This window comes from Procambarus clarkii, chromosome 21, assembly GCF_040958095.1.
Source record: "Procambarus clarkii isolate CNS0578487 chromosome 21, FALCON_Pclarkii_2.0, whole genome shotgun sequence".
NCBI lineage: Eukaryota > Metazoa > Arthropoda > Malacostraca > Decapoda > Cambaridae > Procambarus > Procambarus clarkii.
In genome coordinates, this window is record NC_091170.1 from 36878396 (window position 1) to 36896960 (window position 18565).

The 18565-nt window shown below is 42.9% G+C and overlaps 1 protein-coding gene across 1 annotated transcript in view; it reads right to left on the reverse strand.

The window, feature by feature from the left end:
* Nucleotides 1–588: 588 nt before the first annotated feature.
* Nucleotides 589–18565, reverse strand: part of LOC123760614 (uncharacterized) — a 22795-nt gene continuing 4818 nt past the window's right edge. Inside the window, exons 3-9 of the mRNA XM_045746338.2 lie at nt 15864–16007; nt 14487–14708; nt 13656–13784; nt 11502–11629; nt 10640–10756; nt 2871–3168; nt 589–1904 (exon numbers count right to left, since the gene is read on the reverse strand). Coding sequence (XP_045602294.1) covers nt 1776–1904; nt 2871–3168; nt 10640–10756; nt 11502–11629; nt 13656–13784; nt 14487–14708; nt 15864–16007 — 1167 coding nt within the window. The 3' untranslated portion in view covers nt 589–1775. The remainder of the gene's footprint in view (nt 1905–2870; nt 3169–10639; nt 10757–11501; nt 11630–13655; nt 13785–14486; nt 14709–15863; nt 16008–18565) is intronic.

Sequence of the window (18565 nt, forward strand, 5' to 3'; positions counted from 1 at the left end):
TGGATATGGGGTGCACTAGAATTAAATTTAACTAAAACTGACTGACTGTCTCTGTCTGTCTGTCTCTGTCTGTCTGTCTGTCTGTCTGTCTGTCTGTCTGTCTGTCTGTCTGTCTGTCTGTCTGTCTGTCTGTCTGTCTGTCTGTCTGTCTGTCTGTCTCTCTCTCTCTCTCTCTCTCTCTCTCTCTCTCTCTCTCTCTCTCTCTCTCTCTCTCTCTGTCTCTGTCTCTGTCTCTGTCTCTGTCTCTGTCTCTCTCTCTCTCTCTCTCTCTCTCTCTCTCTCTCTCTCTCTCTCTCTCTCTCTCTCTCTCTCTCTCTCTCTCTCTCTCTCTCTCTCTCTCTCTCTCTCTGTCTCTCTCTCTCTGTCTCTCTCTCTCTGTCTCTCTCTCTCTGTCTCTCTCTCTCTGTCTCTCTCTCTCTGTCTGTCTGTCTCTCTCTCTCTCTCTCTCTCTCTCTCTCTCTCTCTCTCTCTCTCTCTCTCTCTCTCTCTCTCTCTCTCTCTCTCTCATACAGACCTCGACATGTCTTATTCTTTCGGTAAAATAAGGTGATGACGTAAACAAGAAAACGGAGGATTAAAACAAGGCAGCTCTTATAATTTGAGTATATTTCCAAAATAATGTAGATGAACATTTATATGTAGATGAGAGCTTGACGCGAGGGGTGTGATGCATGAGGTGCGATGCTTCACCTATAATGAGCAATGGTTATGGCAATGGGGGATAACCTCATTATTATATGTACATATATATGTGCGATATACTGTGTATGATGATGATGTACGAATGTTTGTATCGCGTACGTGTATGTTGGTTCACGATTGTGCATGTCACGTATGTTGCTGTACTGCGTATGTGTATGAGTTTACAGTATATATATATATATATATATATATATATATATATATATATATATATATATATATATATATATATATATATATATTATATATATATATATATATATATATAATATTTAGTTCATATTTACATGCATGATTTAACGAATATTCTTTGTGGTAAAATAATAACAAATCAAGATCAGGATATATATATATATATATCAAAACCGTACGATAAAATATGGTGAATTTTCCAGTGGTCCACCAACGACAACATTTTGTTTGTTTGTTTCTTTGCATATAATACACACAGCTCTTACATTACAAAATATCCTTTAATCTTGCCATTTTTTTTAAATAATCATTTTTGAAATCCTAAATAATATGAATACTCGTATATAAATATATGTGTTTACATATATATATGTGAATGTATGTGTAGTTACCACAAGGCTTGGAACTTCCTGGGTCGCGGTCAAATATTCTGAAGGTAAACTTGAAGTGAAAGAAAGGCCAAGCTTAGCTGCTTCTAAGGTTGTTTCTCGAGGTAAAACAGGTTTGACTTCATCTCAGGTCCTTTCTCGAAGGCAGACATTTGTTGACTTCATTTGAGGTTCTTTCTCGAGGGCGAGATAAAGTTTAGTTTCCTTTAAGGTTTTTCGCAGAGAAAGAAATCTTGGTTTCATTTGAAATCGTTTCTTGAAGGAAAAGACTGTTTAGATTTATTTTAGGTTCTTCTTGTAGCGAAGTAGTGAATTATATTTATGTGGAATGTCTTTCCACATAGCCACATGGCTGTTGGAGGTCTTCTCAGAGTGAAAGAAAGACTGGGAAAGACTTAAGCGCCGTCTGGAATCCTTTCTCGAGGGAAGGAAAGGCGAGTCTTAGCGCCGTTTGGAATCCTTTCTCGTTGGGAGATAAGATGAGGCTTATCTTCATCTAGACTCTGATCTCGAGGGGAAATCGGCTGTGGTTGGTCGGCTGTCAGGTCGGGTGGAGCAATGCCGGGAGAGTCTGGGAAGGACAACCGGCACTGGTGGCGTCTGAGGCTGCGGCTCCGTTACCTGTGTCAACGATAAGATAATTGTTAGTACATGTGTCAACGACCAGAAGGTTAAGACACCTGTATCTGTACATGTACAGATACACGGTTTTATGTATACATGTATACATACGGGCTTTATGTACATGCACAGATACACGACTTTATGTACATCTACAGTTACACAGCTTTATATACATGTACATGTACAGGTACACTGCTTTGTAAGCACGTTCAGCGGAGAGCAGAGTACCCTGCGTCTCTCTGGGCCTGTGTACCTAAGGTCATATCTTTTTGTGATCAATTTCAGATAATTCACTTCCCTCCGTGTACGGACAGCTGTATTCCCGTGCTGGACGTGCCGCTGGTGGTGTTCCGTGCACTGAGAACTGCCCTGAACCACCACCCCGCGCCTCCTAGCATCAAGGGAGCTGGGTTAAGCCCTGTCATTAGCTCTCACAGGCCTTCTGAAACGCATCTCTATACCCTATTCTTTTTCCCTCGTTAAATGGGTATTCTTCTTTTTTATGTATAAGCAAGACCGCCAGTTGAACTGCTTAGTCACCACATCCATTTGTTTTCAAGATAAAGTTAACTATCGGAAGAAAGTTCTAAAACCATTATGACTATATTATCACTTGCGAGGGATATGAGGATAATGATATGGGATAGGATGGAGGAAAAGAATGGTGCCCAATTACTTGGATGGTTGGGGACTGAACGCGGGTCTGCAAGAAGAGAGACCGTCTTTCTACTGTCTATTCCAAGTGGTTGGACCCATTTGTTTCCAATCATTCCAAGTTCTCATGAGTTTCCTCGTATCTACAATCTATTTCGCTTTCTACATACTAGCAACATCATGGAGCCATCGCTACATGCTGTCACTACCCACCATACATACAATTCAACTATCACCGCGTCTCTCACTACCCTGTAAAACCATTACGATACTCTTCCATCAGCCTCTCAAAGTGCAAAATCCATTTACTTGTATGACTGGCAGCTTAGAAGATGTGTGCATTGTCGAGGTGCCGTGTGTGCGAGGTAAGGTGGCGCTGGATGGCACCAGAACAGCGGTACGCAGCTCCTGTTCCGCACAGGAGAGCAGAGGGGTGGTACTGCGCCAATCTGTGCAGGAGGCGGCCGGGATGCTGCTGAGCGAGGGATGGTCGGTGGCGGTAGTGAGGTCGTCACCACCTTCTGGTTGAGAAGCCACTGTAGTAGTAAGGTCGGCACCACCTTCTTCCAACGGAAGTACTTGTTGTTCGGTTACAGGCAACGGACCCCTGAAAATAAATGGAATTCATAATCATGCAGACGGTAAGTCATAATAACGAGGCTGATAATTATACACTCAACCCACAACTTTAAAAATATAGGAAGTAACGACGTTTCGGTCCGTCCTGTTGGCCCCTGGACCTTTCAAGTAGATTGCGTGTAAAATTCCGAATCACCTTCAACAGTTGACTGACAAATTTTTAGCTATAATTTTTTAAATTATTAAATTTGAAACATTTTTGAGAGCGATCTCATATTCCGCTCAGCTAAAAAATGTTCTTACCTTATGGCTTATAGTATAGTATACATAAAAGCAAGTATGCATTATCATCTGATGGGATCATAAAAATGAAGGAAACTGCAAAAGGAATATTTAACCCTTCATACATATGTTTGACCTTAGCTTGAAACATTCCAGCTACCCGACCTCTAATGCGTTTCCCTGTGAATTAACTTACTTCATTTAGCTACAATCCTATTTCAAATGTTTCCAAACCAGTGTTTACCCAGTTTGTATATATTGTGTAGTATTATATTTGTATATTTAACGCATCATTAATATCCACCTTGTTATATTTTTTCATCCATTTTAATATTTTAGTCATGACGCCCCATCCCCCCTTTTCCCTTTTCGCCTTTCTAAAGAACTACATAAAACTTCCCTACCCTCTTCATTAGTGCACCCAGTTCCTGTCGTTAACTTTGGCATTCTGCCCTGGACACGACGAAAAGAATTTGTCAATTGTATAGCATAGTGCTTAAAACTGAACCACTTAATCTAGATGGAGCCTAACAAGAACATCATAAAGCTGAAGAAAAACATCAGATATCTCTTTACTAACGTTTCATGGTATGAACTCCAGTATTTTATTTGCCATAATTTGAACGTTTATACTTTAATTGTTGTTACTAAAGATTCCTCCAAATCATGGCAACCCATTTTTTTATTTCCCATTCAGATTTGGCAATATCAACTGATGTCTGGTAATTCGATTCTCATTTTCTAGACTCAGAACCTTAAGTGTTTCAACATTAATCTGCAAATGTCCATCTTTTATACATTTGTAAGTATTTCTATGCCGTCTTGCAGTGATTTTGAGTTCATGTTTAAATATATATTTTCGGTCCTATTTTAGTCATCAATAATTGCTTTTTATATATGATACACGAGAGCGGTCTCAGGACAGTCGTGACTCACAACTTCCAAACGTTTTCCCACTCGGACTTGAACACATGTATGCTGATCCTGTTCCTCATGTAGTGATAAATTTGTATTGCTATATGCTAATTAACTTTGAAAAAAGAGGTGTAGATTAAAGTTACTGAAGGACCGCGAACGTGAAGATCGAGATTCTGATGGCAGTACGCTTTCATATCAAGGGATGTACAGATGACTAATTCGCAAAGCAGGTGAAAAAATCTTGAAATCAATGTCGTTTTAGTTTCCTATTCTGTCTTAATAGTTTAGTTAAGTTCATTTTATTATACACCCTACCCATCCTGTGGGTGGTAGTGGACCCCATACCCATCCTGTGGGTGGGGTGGACCCCATACCGACCCTGTGGGTGGGAGTGGACTTCATACCGACTCTGTGGGTGGGAGTGGACCCCATATCCATCCTGTGGGTGGTAGTGGACCCCATACCCATCCTGTGGGTGGGAGTGGACCCCATACCGATCCTGTGGGTGGTAGTGGACCTCATACCCATCCTTTGGGTAGTAGTGGACCCCATACCCATCCTGTGGGTGATAGTGGAGCCCAAATCAATCCTGTGGGTGGTAGTGGACCCCATAGCCATCCTGTGGGTGGTAGTGGATCCCATACCCATCCTGTGGGTGGGAGTGGACCCCATACCCATCCTGTGGGCGGTAGTGGAAAAGGTTACAGAGGCACATAATGGGCTAAGGAACTGAACCCCAAAATTCATTTAGCAAAGCAAGTTGCATTGATAAGCTATAGTTGCACAATTTAATGAATTATTACATGAACAATGGGTCCGAGGACACTCACAAAAACAGTCTCTAGGTTAAGCAACTTATATATGCGCTGTTGCGCAAAATTTTAATATACATCAAACTCAAATCGCGAAAATATCATTATTAGTTACCTAGTACGTTAAATTGACAAATGGATCTATGGTAGAGGCTCCAGCTGGGACGAGCAATCCATCCTCAGGCTATGATCGTTTAAGTAGCCTCGTCCTCAAACGCGCATTCTTAAGGTGTTGGTATTGTGTATAATCACACAATATATTCTCAAATGTAACAGTATTTTATTATATATTTATGTCTAAAGAAGGTTAGGTCACATGGTATGGTTTTGTTGACAATAATTTGTTTTGATTGCACGTGAGTGAATAATTTAGAGAGGCGCTCGTCAAACATGGGGAGTGAACGAAACACTTAAATAATGGTTTGAACGTAACTAAAGTGCTTGATTGGAAATAATTTGCCTTGTATTTTGAGGAAGGGTTGGACATGGCGGCGGCTTTCGTGAAACGACAAATTCTTCCACACAATGTAAAATAACTTTCCCGAAATCTAAATCAGTAGTGAGTGCAGTGTAAACAAAGACGAAACGACCTGACCGCCACCGCCTCACTCCCGGTTCAACCTGACGACGACCGGACGTCTGTTCCGCCTGGGGGCCACCGGGTCACGTTCCGTTCTACAGGTTTTACCCACAGGGTTTTGGCATTCAAAACGGTCCGGATTGTTACGACCCCCGGTGCACATATCGTCTGGGGTCACAGGAAATTTGAATACATTTTGAACGTTTTCTGGCTTGGTGACGGGTTCCAGCGCTGACTGGACCAAGAGGTGCCGGGAGTTGGCGAATCTTGGTGTGCCTTCAGACGGTGGGCGGCTGTCAGAGGGCACTGGAAGACTGTTTTTTGCCCGTATTGGTACGAGTTTATGAATGGCCGTATTTTTGCCTTGACCACCCAGTGCTCTGTGGGGTGGTGGCGGTGCTTGCCTCCCTGAGAGACTCCTGGGGCTCCCTAGCTCATCAGTGTGTGTATTCACCATACGGCACCTCTGGCGTCGCTGCCCCTAAACTAACACCACCACCACCAGTAAAATATGAAATAATTTTAACGTTCTCACTATGGAACTTTACGTGCCGTAATCGGAGTAAACCTGTAGTGACGGACCGTTTTGTAACACAAAAGTTCATAGACGCCTATATTTGGTGTCGTGGTAAAGAGAAAGAACTGGCAGGTTGTGATATATTTAGTGAAAGTTTTCGACAACACTGGTTGTATATCTTTATTTAAACTACAAGTTTCTTAATTGAGTGCAACGAATTGATAAATCACTTTAGAGAGCCAATATTTTTTTTAAGAAAACCAAGTAAACAGTAGTAGTGATTAACATCTTGAATGAGCGGTAGAAAATGACCTTCAAATTATTAATGTACCTATATATAGTGATGTGTTGAGTTTGTGAAGTTCGTGTTGAGTTTGCAAGTGGTCACTCGCCAGGGTGGCAGTTCAACGCAGTCTACTGTAAGTACAAATTTGAATTGTGTAACGTAGTCGTAGTAGGCCCCAACTGGGCGTCCGTAGACCCCAAGGACTCCATGGGAATTCTATTTGTATTTTATAGGAATTAACAAAATTGCATTCCGGTATAAAATTCATACTAGACAATCCTTTAAACCTGCATGTTCAAATGCTTGCAGTGAGGATCCACAAGGTCTTCTCTGGGCACTCTTTATTTTCTTCTCCGAGGCTATGGGTCCCTACACTTGCACCAGAGGTGGTACCCCTATATATGATGTCCAAACCATACATCACAAAATGAAGAAACGGAGACGTTTCGATCCGCCCTGGGCCACTATCAAGTGTGTCATTGTCTTTACGTCTAAATACAGTTTAAACAACTTTTGTGTTGTGTGCTGAGAGGTGTTAAGAAGTGTCCAGCAGTGGGGAGTTCAGGACTGTGTGGTAGAGCTTATGCATTATTCTAAACAGTGTGCGTTCGGTGTTTGGAAATACAATCCTGTATTCAGTTCTTGCACTGACGTAGCCTAATGCACCCGCGAAACGTTGTTTACATTTGGGTCTGCCGTATCATGCTGTTTGCATGTGGGTCTGCCATATCAATGATATCATGCTGTATACATGTGGGTGGAAAGACGGGTAACGTAGCTTCCGTATTTAACCGAACCCAGGGTTCTGTCTTTGAGAACCAAAACGTTAAAACGCAAATAAAATTGAACTTTGTACAGCTTCTCAGTATGGCTGGTACATCACGGTACATTTAAACTTGCATATTTTGATGCAGGGCCGGATTACCCGATAGGCCAAGTAAGCTATAGCCTAGGGGCCCATCAGCACCAGGGGGGGGGGGGTGCCCACCATTTTACATGTATGCGTTTTAGCCTTTGAATAACCACACTGACCAGAGGGCGGGGCCCATTTAGCTGTTTTGTCCTAAAGGCAGAAAAACAGATCCGGCCCTGTTTTGTAATTACTATCAATAATAGTAATTACTATCAATAATAGACAGTGAACGCACCGTGCTATGGATGATCATGAAAATACTTGTCTTAAACCGTTCATTTAGGTAAGCCGTTGCTAGTGTATAAAATGATACATGACATAAAGTAGTAACAGAAGGGAAATAAGTTTCCACAGCAACAATAAAGAAAAGTTGGTAATTGTGTTTATTGCCAATATTTTGAGCGTTACCAGCTCGGAAAACAAAATATTTATTAGTTGTCCAGTTTATTTTTAATAGTTTAAATTTTGCTCAAGGGCTATAAAATAGCTTGTGCTATACAAAGAAAATGCGAAATATGTACTATTTTCAGCATCAGCATAGACACCCATAGTTTGGTGTCGATTTGTATATTATTTGCGATACTGGAGAAAAATAATTACTCCTAAAGATCAATTGTCAAATGTGGCTTATTATTGGGGACTATTAATTGTTGCATTAGTGTCCACACGAACTACCGCAGGGCCGTTATTATGGCTCGTGTGTCACATTTATCTCACTTCTGTACAACTGTTATTTTTTCTACGTTATTTACTAAATGTTTTTATTGTGGTTAAATTTTTATTTTGGTAAGTCTTACGTTTATAATGTTATTTATTGTCATCTCTTACATCTGGAAGGACGACAACCGCCATTGTATGCTTAATATAAAACTTGTAAGTGTCATCCACACTTTCGTGGAAATAAACATTTCATTCACCTCGGCTCTGGGAGACTCGAATCACGTACCCCACGCGTGTGAGGCAGAAGCTCTATCGACTGGGCTATTAGTAGTCTTAATAAGGAAAGCCTTTCCATTTTAAGACTACTCATAGCCCAGTCGATAGAGCTATAATGCCTCACACGCGTGGGGTACGTGGTTCGAGTCTCCCAGAACCCAGGTGAATGAAATAAAACTTATTGTGTATTTGGACTCTTTTTACATGCGTTGTATACAAATCATTGATATAAGAATATAAGGATAAAGGAAACTGCAGAAGGCCTGTTTGTCTATACGAGGCAGCTCCTATCCATCCAAATTAATGTTATGTCAGAGTCATTCATATTTACGGTTGACACTAATTGAACAGTTAAAATATGGGCTTGAACACTTGGCTGTTGCAATGCTGAAAGCTGCCATCGGCCCTCACCTTCACTCTGCTTGTGCCTGTTGCTGGGCATAACAACCTGTCCTCATACAAAGAACGTTGCATTTCGCTCGTATGCGTTACATAAGGCCACAAATAGTCGTACTAGAAAATGGGAGCGGCTCGTGAAATTGACATACTGTTCCGTTTTCTGTTTTGGGTCCTCTGGTAGGTTAGGAGAGGACACATAAATTTAACCGTTTTCTTGACGTTGGGTAACCTTAGGAGGACGGGCTGTGTGGGGGATACATAGTTATGATTACCTCTGGATAAATAATTCTCTTTACGTATAATTAAGCCTGTTTATTAATATTATTGAGGGGCTTATTAAAGGGGGATTACGAACACAGTTCAGCCTGTTCTCAAAAACTGTTGTTCAAATGCAAGTTTTTTTTTTTTTTATCATCTTTCTAGTAAGAAAAATGTCCGCAATTGTCGCCAGATACATTAACAAATAAATTCTGTTCCTTTTTTCCAATAGCATTTATTTTCTTTTGTTTTTTACATTTCAAATAAATAAGAACGATCTTTTAAAATTTATAGTAATCAGATAGAATCCATAATGATAAACGAGGTTTCAAAAAGCAGACGAAAACATTGACATAACTGCTATACCTCCAGCTTGTAAGTCGACTCAAATATGCTTAAGTTCTATGTATTTTCTGTACACAACCTATTAAAATATACGAAATATTAATGTCCCAAAAATCGTTGAAATAGATTATGAGGTGCCTATTGACGGAGATGGTCATTTTTCCCAGTGAGTGCAATGTCCAACAGTTGAATCAGCGTTGATAACATTTTGAATACTTCCGTCTGGTGTTTGATATTTGATTTTGTTGCCAGTTGACAGCGACATTTACAAGGTCCGACGCCAGCTTTGAAGATCAGATGACTTGTTGAATATTCCATGATTTGAACCTTTTTCTAGACATTTTCTGGAATGAACTTCATTCCAGGTCTGTGACCTGGAATGAAGTTCATAGCAGGAGCTCAAATTTTTCGTGAGTCGCCCGCAACCTATTACATCAGCGAAAGTGTTAAATGTCACGTCCTCCTACCACAATTATTTTGACTAGGCCTAACCAATTCAAGAAATTCTGACATTCACACGGAACGGTAAATATTTATGATGATCACATTTCAAAACTTATGATATCAATACAGTAAGGTTGGATAAAGATGCCAATAGAGTTCTCAGGGAAATAGTGAATTTGTGAAACGAACAACCAGCTTCATGACAAAGGATTAATGTTGGCGATGGTAGTTCAGTCTTGAGCGTACAGCATGTTGTTGCTCGACAATCAGACGCTAAGGTAGACCTTAAGAACGTCGAACGTAAAATAGGTTCCTCACCCTGGTATTTTCCCTTAGTTTGTGTAAGAAAACTGATAAACTCCAATTAAAAGTCGAATGTTAAATGCCCAACAAAGTTTCAAAGAACGGGGTTTATCCTCCTAATGTTCGGGGAACATTCCCGTCTACAATGAACGAAATATTTGTCCACCTTAAATTGATTTTGGGATTATCAAATCTCCTTGGAACACCATTAGAAGGGACTCGCAGGATTTTAGTGTAAATGAGCTGTAACAGTATGTCGGAATACCATTTAAACAATTCAGCTCCCGCTGCTTTCAGCAGGCTCATGATAAGTGAGCACTCATCAGAGAAAACCTCATAAACGTGCCAGACGTATCCTACCTAAATTGGTTCCAAGAGTACATCACTCTTGTTCAACACACGAAGCATCAAGTTTACAATAGCGTGCGAGCCTAATAATGTTAAACATCAGAGTTAAATTGACATGCAGCTTCATCAAACGTGTATCAGTGTTGAACTGTACTCACATATTGGTGGGACGAGGGAAGCAGGCGATGTCCTTGTAATTATATGTGTCTGAGGCGTCTGGGAGCAGTTCTAGGGGCAGGGGAGTCATGATGAGAGGTGGCGGCGACTCGCTCTCCCTGGACCAGGCACGGCAAGTAATTATAAAAAGGAAGAGCTTAGCAAGAATGGTTATATTGCACTGACTTATGTCACAGACTTAAGAGTTCCTATAGACCATTGAGGCTGCCAGACGAGGTTAAGAAAGACAAGATGATTTATGTTAGTTGTCATTCGCTGTGTATTTTTTCTAGGGACACTAGGCATATAAGAGCAAATACGCCAGTGATCCTTGGCTATTTTCGAGTATATACAGAAAGTGTATACGTCTGAGACTGATGGATGCCTATTACTACTGCTACAGAAAGCATGTAGGCCTATAGTTGTCGTAACCTGACGGCATTTGAGTGTGACTAGTAATATATCTTGCTGCAATATGGATAATATAATGTGAATGAGAGCTAGATAAGTTTAATGAAAATGTCGAGTTGGAATTTCTTATATTTGGGAAGAATATTACAAAGAAGGACTTATTAGTGTGATTAATTAAAGCATCAGTTAGGCTAATCGTCTGCCACAGGAAACTACCAAAACCGAAATATAATGAGACTAATACTCAAGTCCTTCAAGAGTCGCTGTAAACAGCGTTTACTAACACTGGTAAACTAAAATTTGAATTTTAGTTTCATATATAGGCGTTACATTTTACGTCCATCTTACTGGTCATGCTACCTCAGGAGTCATTAGCATAATTGTAATATATATTTTAGTTATGTGTAATGCCAGGAGAGCCTTGAGGCCGTCGGAGAGTTATTACACACACACCTGAGCGGCGAAGGTCCATGGAGGACGGTGTCCTTGTGGGTCCCGATGTTGGAGAACACGCCGCCCGCCTTCTTCATGCCCGGGTCCACCCACCACGAGTTCCGTCGCACAGACAGGATCGGGTATTGCTGTAATGGGAAGGTCGGGTAATTACCAGGATCAAGCGCTAATAAGCCAGTACGAGTATATAACACGTGGTAAGAATGTGAGAACAGAACAAGAACTGATAAAAATAAAGACGGAGTGAACCGACGATGCTCAACCTCTCATTAATAGAAGATTAGAAGAAGTAAAAGTTGCGTTTTTCCTTAGTGTAGTTAAGCTAAAATCTCCAGTAAATTAAATTGTGTAGTGCGTGGCATCTTGGGTGTATATGCTGTGGTGCCGTAAATTACCATTACCACATATCAAACGAGGGCGGTCTCACTTGGATAGTATCTCAGATAGTGAGTAGACCTTATGGGCAGACTGTCGTATGGGCATTGCCACATCACATAGCATAACGTGCCAACATTCCTTATGGATGTAGGTCTCAGTTTCTTGTACATACACATGAACAAACGAAACGCATAGTCTGAACAAGACAGCCAGGAACAGCTATTCGAGAATCAAGAAAGAACGAAAATTGAAGTTAGAGAATTACAGCTACTGAGGGAAAGGGGGAAATACATATTCGAGATGATGTGAACTAGATGGAAAAAGATTGTAAAACCTGCTTTTGGTGGCTGACAGGAAATCAGAAACACTGCACATGTAGTTAAGCACGTTGTAGTTGCAGAACAAGAGATGAACGGCACTCGGGTTAGCTACACATGGCAGTGGAACTGAGCAAGATTTTGCCTTGGAAAGCTGAATTAATGTGGCGAAAAGCTAAATTAGCTACTAAAAAAAGCTTTACAGAACATCGCACGAAACATAATAGACACGAGACAGTTCGAAAATCGCCAGTGTAATAGAGATATTCAAAGGGGAGATAAACTAACAGCTCTGAACTACACACCGGGCGGTTGGCCAAAGAATGATATTATGAAAATTACCAGAGCACTTGGAACGTTTTGGCTTCATGGTGGAAAGTTGACACACGATTAAGGGAGTGGAAATCGTGCTCGATAACTTAAAATAATTCTTTTAATGGAGATTAGAAAGGATAGGGAAACGTTGGCTGACTGTGTATTTCTAGACTGCCACGTTTCCTAGAGACATCCACCTGGACGTGGTTGGCGGCCGAGTGGTTCGTTCACACCCAGCAGGCTCTACTAGCAAGGGTCTCACTTCTGACAGCGTCTTCCATGCCAAAGTGGCTGCTGGGAAGAACCCACATAAAACAACTTTTAGAAATGTCAAGGAATCACAGGACGCCACAGACAGGTAAAACCAATTGTGTAGTATATACTTCCCTGAGACCACATCTTGGGCTAAATATGCAAAAATGCCTTTTGACAGTATACAGGTTTGTCACCATGCTTGGCCGGGGTATCTAGACGTTAAATTGAAGATAGGCTAAAATAAAACTTAAAAAATTACATAGTGGCAACATAGGTGCAACTTAAGGCACTGACAAGGCTGACACAATACAGTGCAAGAGTTGGGACGAGAACGAGAAGTAGTACACGGTATCTGAATATACTACGGAGTCAGAGGTACAAGTCAAATGTATTGTATGAAAGTAGTGAGCTCGCGTATACAGCATATGTTGTATACACTCCATACAGACGCTGGCGTGAGTATGGTACAAGCCGTGGGACCAGTGTAGTCACATGTTACGACCCTGGGTTCTTAGTTGGAAACCAGAGGTTTCCAGAAACCAGCTCATTAATGGTTAATCCTTAGGCTACTAATTGCTAACAACAATTATAAGTGCTCTGCCAAAGACTTTTGTTGCTGACGCCATTTGTAAACAGTGGTGTTGTGGCAGTGAATAAAATTGTATTCTGCTTATGAATTTATGTAACCAAGAATAAAGGATGTCTGCAATTATAATATCTTCAAAGGAATTATTATATGACGAATTTCAGTTGTTAAGAGCTCGTTTTCCGGTTGCATACATATATGTAAGCGAGTAATTAGTTGTTTTAGCTACTCGGAACAAAAGTTCCCAGCAGCACGGGCTATGGTGAGCCCGCAGAAGCCAGTAAAACGTAATGGAAGACTCACCTGGTGGGGGGCGGGGGCGGCAGTGTGCAGGGGGGAGCTGGAGGAGTTGGCGTAGCTGAAGCTGTTCTCCAGCTGACACAGCTGCTGGTCGGCCAGGGCTCGCTGCTTGGCCTTCTCGTCGTGCCCGATCTGACGACACGTTCACCACGGGTTTAGCGACAATGTTAGGGTGGAAGAGGTAGCAGTGGTGGTGGTTTGTAGCCAAGGGTAATAACGCCTCAAGTTGTATTTTACTTTTGTTCAAGATAAAGGAGGAATGTATATATTTATCTCTCAGAATGTTTGGTAATATGTTTATTGTTTATGATGTGTGTCTATGTATGTATTAACACGATGTACTGAACGGGGTGAGAATAGCTTGAGCTGTCTCATCCCTTTGTGTGTATTTTACCTCAATAAACTTATTTCAATTTCAATTTGTTCAAGAAGTATGTAAAGCGTTGTTAGGGAAAGAGCTTTATCAACAGACATATAAAGGCAGAATGTTTTCGTGATTTAATTGAGGAAGATCGAAAACAGCAATTTAGAAAGCTTGAATATGATGAGCCGTATAGTGAACTGAGAAGAAAAACTAATTCCAAATGAGACACTGAAGGGGAAGGGAACTATCAGGAGAAATCGCCAAGCTATTACGACTATAACACTTGGGACGGGTCAGGATTAGGAATTGGGATTGAACGGGGGGGGGGGGGGGGGTAGGAATGGTGCCCAACCACGAAGACGGTCGGGGATTGAACGCAGACCTGCATGAAGCGAGACCGTCGCTCTACCGTCCAGCCCAAGTGGTTGGGTTAGGTAGGCTGTTACCTAACATAACTGGTGTGTTATTACCTTTCTTGCGAGCGCGAAGAGGATGAGGCCGAGAAAGAGCATGAGGACGCCCACAGCCAGAAAGACCGGGCCGATGGTGCGCATCTGAACCACCCTGGACACCTCGTGTGTCTCTCCTGTCTTCCCCCCTTCCTGCTGGTCTCCTGGCGCCTCCTCCTGCGACGCTCCGGCCTCGTCTTCTTGCATCTTCTCCTCTTGGTCCTCGCCTGCCTTGTCTCCCGCCTGCAACGTGGTGCGCGTGCAATTAGAAATCCATACATTTATCCACCTTTATTTCTTACACACATGGGTACAGGAGTAGATGATTTCTGCCTCCTGTTAAGCCAGGAGGCTCACAGAGAAACCCGTCCTCTTAAAAATAACGTCACTTTTCGCTCGTATGCGCGCTATGGCCAAATTTGGACGTAATTTGAAATGAAATCGACTCACAAAAGTGACGTACTGTTCCGTTTTCTGTTTGAGTCGTCCGGCGTACGCGGAGAGGTTAGGAGAGGACACTTTAAATTAACGTTTTTCATAACGTTTTGAAACTTTATGAGAATTTCCTGCCCACCTAACCTATCAGAGGACCCTTAACTTACTGTTGTTGAAAAAAAAAATCCCAAATTTATTTTCATTTTTTCATTTTCAAATTACGTCCATATTCGGCCATACGGGCAAACGGCCAAAAGTGACGTTCTTTTTAAGAGGACAGGTTGATCTATCCTGGTACTCACAGAGGTACCAGCACGTCAATGGAGAGTGATAAAACAAAAATTGTCATAGTTAAAGTGACATTATTGTCAAGAAACGTCTCTTCCTTTCGATATTTTGATCTCCAGACGTCGCTTCGCTGCCTTTATCGTACAGTTTTTATCGTTAGAAATTTAGTCAACTATGAAAGACAAGCTGACCATGTTTACCTGACAGCTGGTCATGTTTACCTGACAGCTGGTCATGTTTACCTGGCAGCCTGACAGCTGGTCATGTTTACCTGGCAGCCTGACAGCTGATCATGTTTACCTGGCAGCCTGACAGCTGATCATGTTTACCTGGCAGCCTGACAGCTGATCATGTTTACCTGGCAGCCTGACAGCTGACCATGTTTACCTGACAGCCTGACAGCTGACCATGTTTACCTGGCAGCCTGACAGCTGGTCATGTTTACCTGGCAGCCTGACAGCTGATCATGTTTACCTGGCAGCCTGACAGCTGATCATGTTTACCTGACAGCCTGACAGCTGATCATGTTTACCTGACTGCCTGACAGCTGACCATGTTTACCTGGCAGCCTGACAGCGGGTCATGTTTACCTGACAACTGATCATGTTTACTTTGAGGCCTCTCCAACCGCTAGCTACAGCCTACGTGCATTTGCTTGACGTGTGAGTGACGTACCTCCATATTGACGCTGTAGCTGACGTAGGAGAGGATGACGCCGGCGACCATGAAGAACACACCGAACACACACAGGGTGACGTGGCAGTGTGAGGCGAGGACCACCCCCTGGATGCTCAGGCCGCCTCCCTCTACCTTCTCCACCTGCGCCACACAGTGTTGAAAATAATTATTTTAAACCCTAATCCAGCGATACTAAAGCTTTAAAGGCAGATTCTTTGGCTCTATCATGCATTCGGAGGCCAACATGAGATGGAGATCACATGAAATGGGACACGAGCATTATAATTATTGTATTAGTTGATCCTGTAAATACTCGCCCGCACGCCAGTCTTATAATGTTGATCCGCGGTTGTTCAACGTCCTCCCAGCGACTATAAGAAATATTGCCGGAACAACCGTGGACATCTTCAAGAGAAAACTGGACTGTTTTCTAAGAGAAGTTCCGGATCAGCCGGGCTGTGGTGGGTATGTGGGCCTGCGGGCCGCTCCAAGCAACAGCCTGGTGGACCAAACTCTCACAAGTCGAGCCTGGCCTTGGGCCGGGCTTGGGGAGTAGAAGAACTCCCAGAACCCCATCAAGCAGGTATTAAGCAGATCATTTATGGATCCAGTAGCATAGTGGTTTACGTCCTCGGCTCACAGTCGAGGGACCTGGGTTCAATCCCCGCCAGGAGAGAAACGGTTGGGCACGTTTCCTTTCGTCTAATGTGTCTGTTCACCTAGGAGTAATTAGGTACCCAGGTGTTGGACAGCTGTTGTGGGGTTGCATCCCGGGGAGGGTCAGTAGTTGGAGGGGCTTAACTACAGGCTTCCCGTCTCCCTGCAAAAGGCATTATTTAGGTTCTTAGACGTAATTAATCATGTTTCCAACTTGCCTCGAATTCTGCGGTCGTCAGACGCTGGGCGAAGTTTATTCAAGTTACTTTAAGCATTTGCTGCGTTTTTCTTCTCCAAAGCTCTGTTCAAAGTTCTGGCAAGTTTATCGTTAAGCGTTTTTCTGTTGTTTTTAGTCTCAGAGTTAACGATCGTTTTCTTTGCGACCTTCTTTTGTGTGATCTCTTGATTGTTAAAGGGGCGCGAAATATGTTTACTGTATACTCTATAACTTGCGTATTGAATTAATATTTAGCGGTTCATATATCTTGCAACCAGCACGTTAAGCATTCCCAGGCAACTAGCATGTTAAGCTCTCCCGTACCCATTACACTGTTGCCTAACTTGTACACTTAACCTTTAACACAAGGATACATTTTTGACCTGGTTACAACAGTATACAAATCTGTACCATTATGTTACAGCAGGATAAGTTATCGATTCTCCGAGTGACAATAAATGTCACCACCTGTCATCGGCGCCCATTATGTAGCACCACACACACACACACACACACACACACACACACACACACACACACACACACACACACACACACACACACACACACACACACACATGTATCCACCCCACTAACACACCGGCACCAATCAACACCCCTCACACATATTTTACCCCAGCCCACTCACACACGTAGTCATCCTTCACCCTCACCAACACTGTCCTCATCCTTCACCCTCACCAACACTGTCCTCATCCTTCTCCCTCACCAACACTGTCCTCATCCTTCTCCCTCACCAACACTGTCCTCATCCTTCTCCCTCACCAACATTGTCCTCATCCTTCCCCATCACCAACACTGTCCTCATCCTTCTCCCTCACCAACACTGTCCTCATCCTTCACCCTCACCAACACTGTCCTCATCCTTCTCCCTCACCAACACTGTCCTCATCCTTCTCCATCACCAACACTGTCCTCATCCTTCACCCTCACCAACACTGTCCTCATCCTTCTCCCTCACCAACACTGTCCTCATCCTTCCCCATCACCAACACTGTCCTCATCCTTCACCCTCACCAACACTGTCCTCATCCTTCCCCATCACCAACACTGTCCTCATCCTTCTCCCTCACCAACACTGTCCTCATCCTTCTCCCTCACCAACACTGTCCTCATCCTTCTCCCTCACCAACATTGTCCTCATCCTTCCCCATCACCAACACTGTCCTCATCCTTCTCCCTCACCAACACTGTCCTCATCCTTCACCCTCACCAACACTGTCCTCATCCTTCTCCCTCACCAACACTGTCCTCATCCTTCTCCATCACCAACACTGTCCTCATCCTTCACCCTCACCAACACTGTCCTCATCCTTCTCCCTCACCAACACTGTCCTCATCCTTCCCCATCACCAACACTGTCCTCATCCTTCACCCTCACCAACACTGTCCTCATCCTTCCCCATCACCAACACTGTCCTCATCCTTCACCCTCACCAACACTGTCCTCATCCTTCACCCTCACCAACACTGTCCTCATCCTTCACCCTCACCAACACTGTCCTCATCCTTTTCCCTCACCAACACTGTCCTCATCCTTCACCCTCACCAACACTGTCCTCATCCTTCATCCTCCCTCACCAACACTGTCCTCATCCTTCATCCTCCCTCACCAACACTGTCCTCATCCTTCATCCTCCCTCACCAACACTGTCCTCATCCTTCACCCTCACCAACACTGTCCTCATCCTTCACCCTCACCAACACTGTCCTCATCCTTCTCCCTCACCAACACTGTCCTCATCCTTCTCCCTCACCAACACTGTCCACATCCTTTTCCCTCACCAACACTGTCCTCATCCTT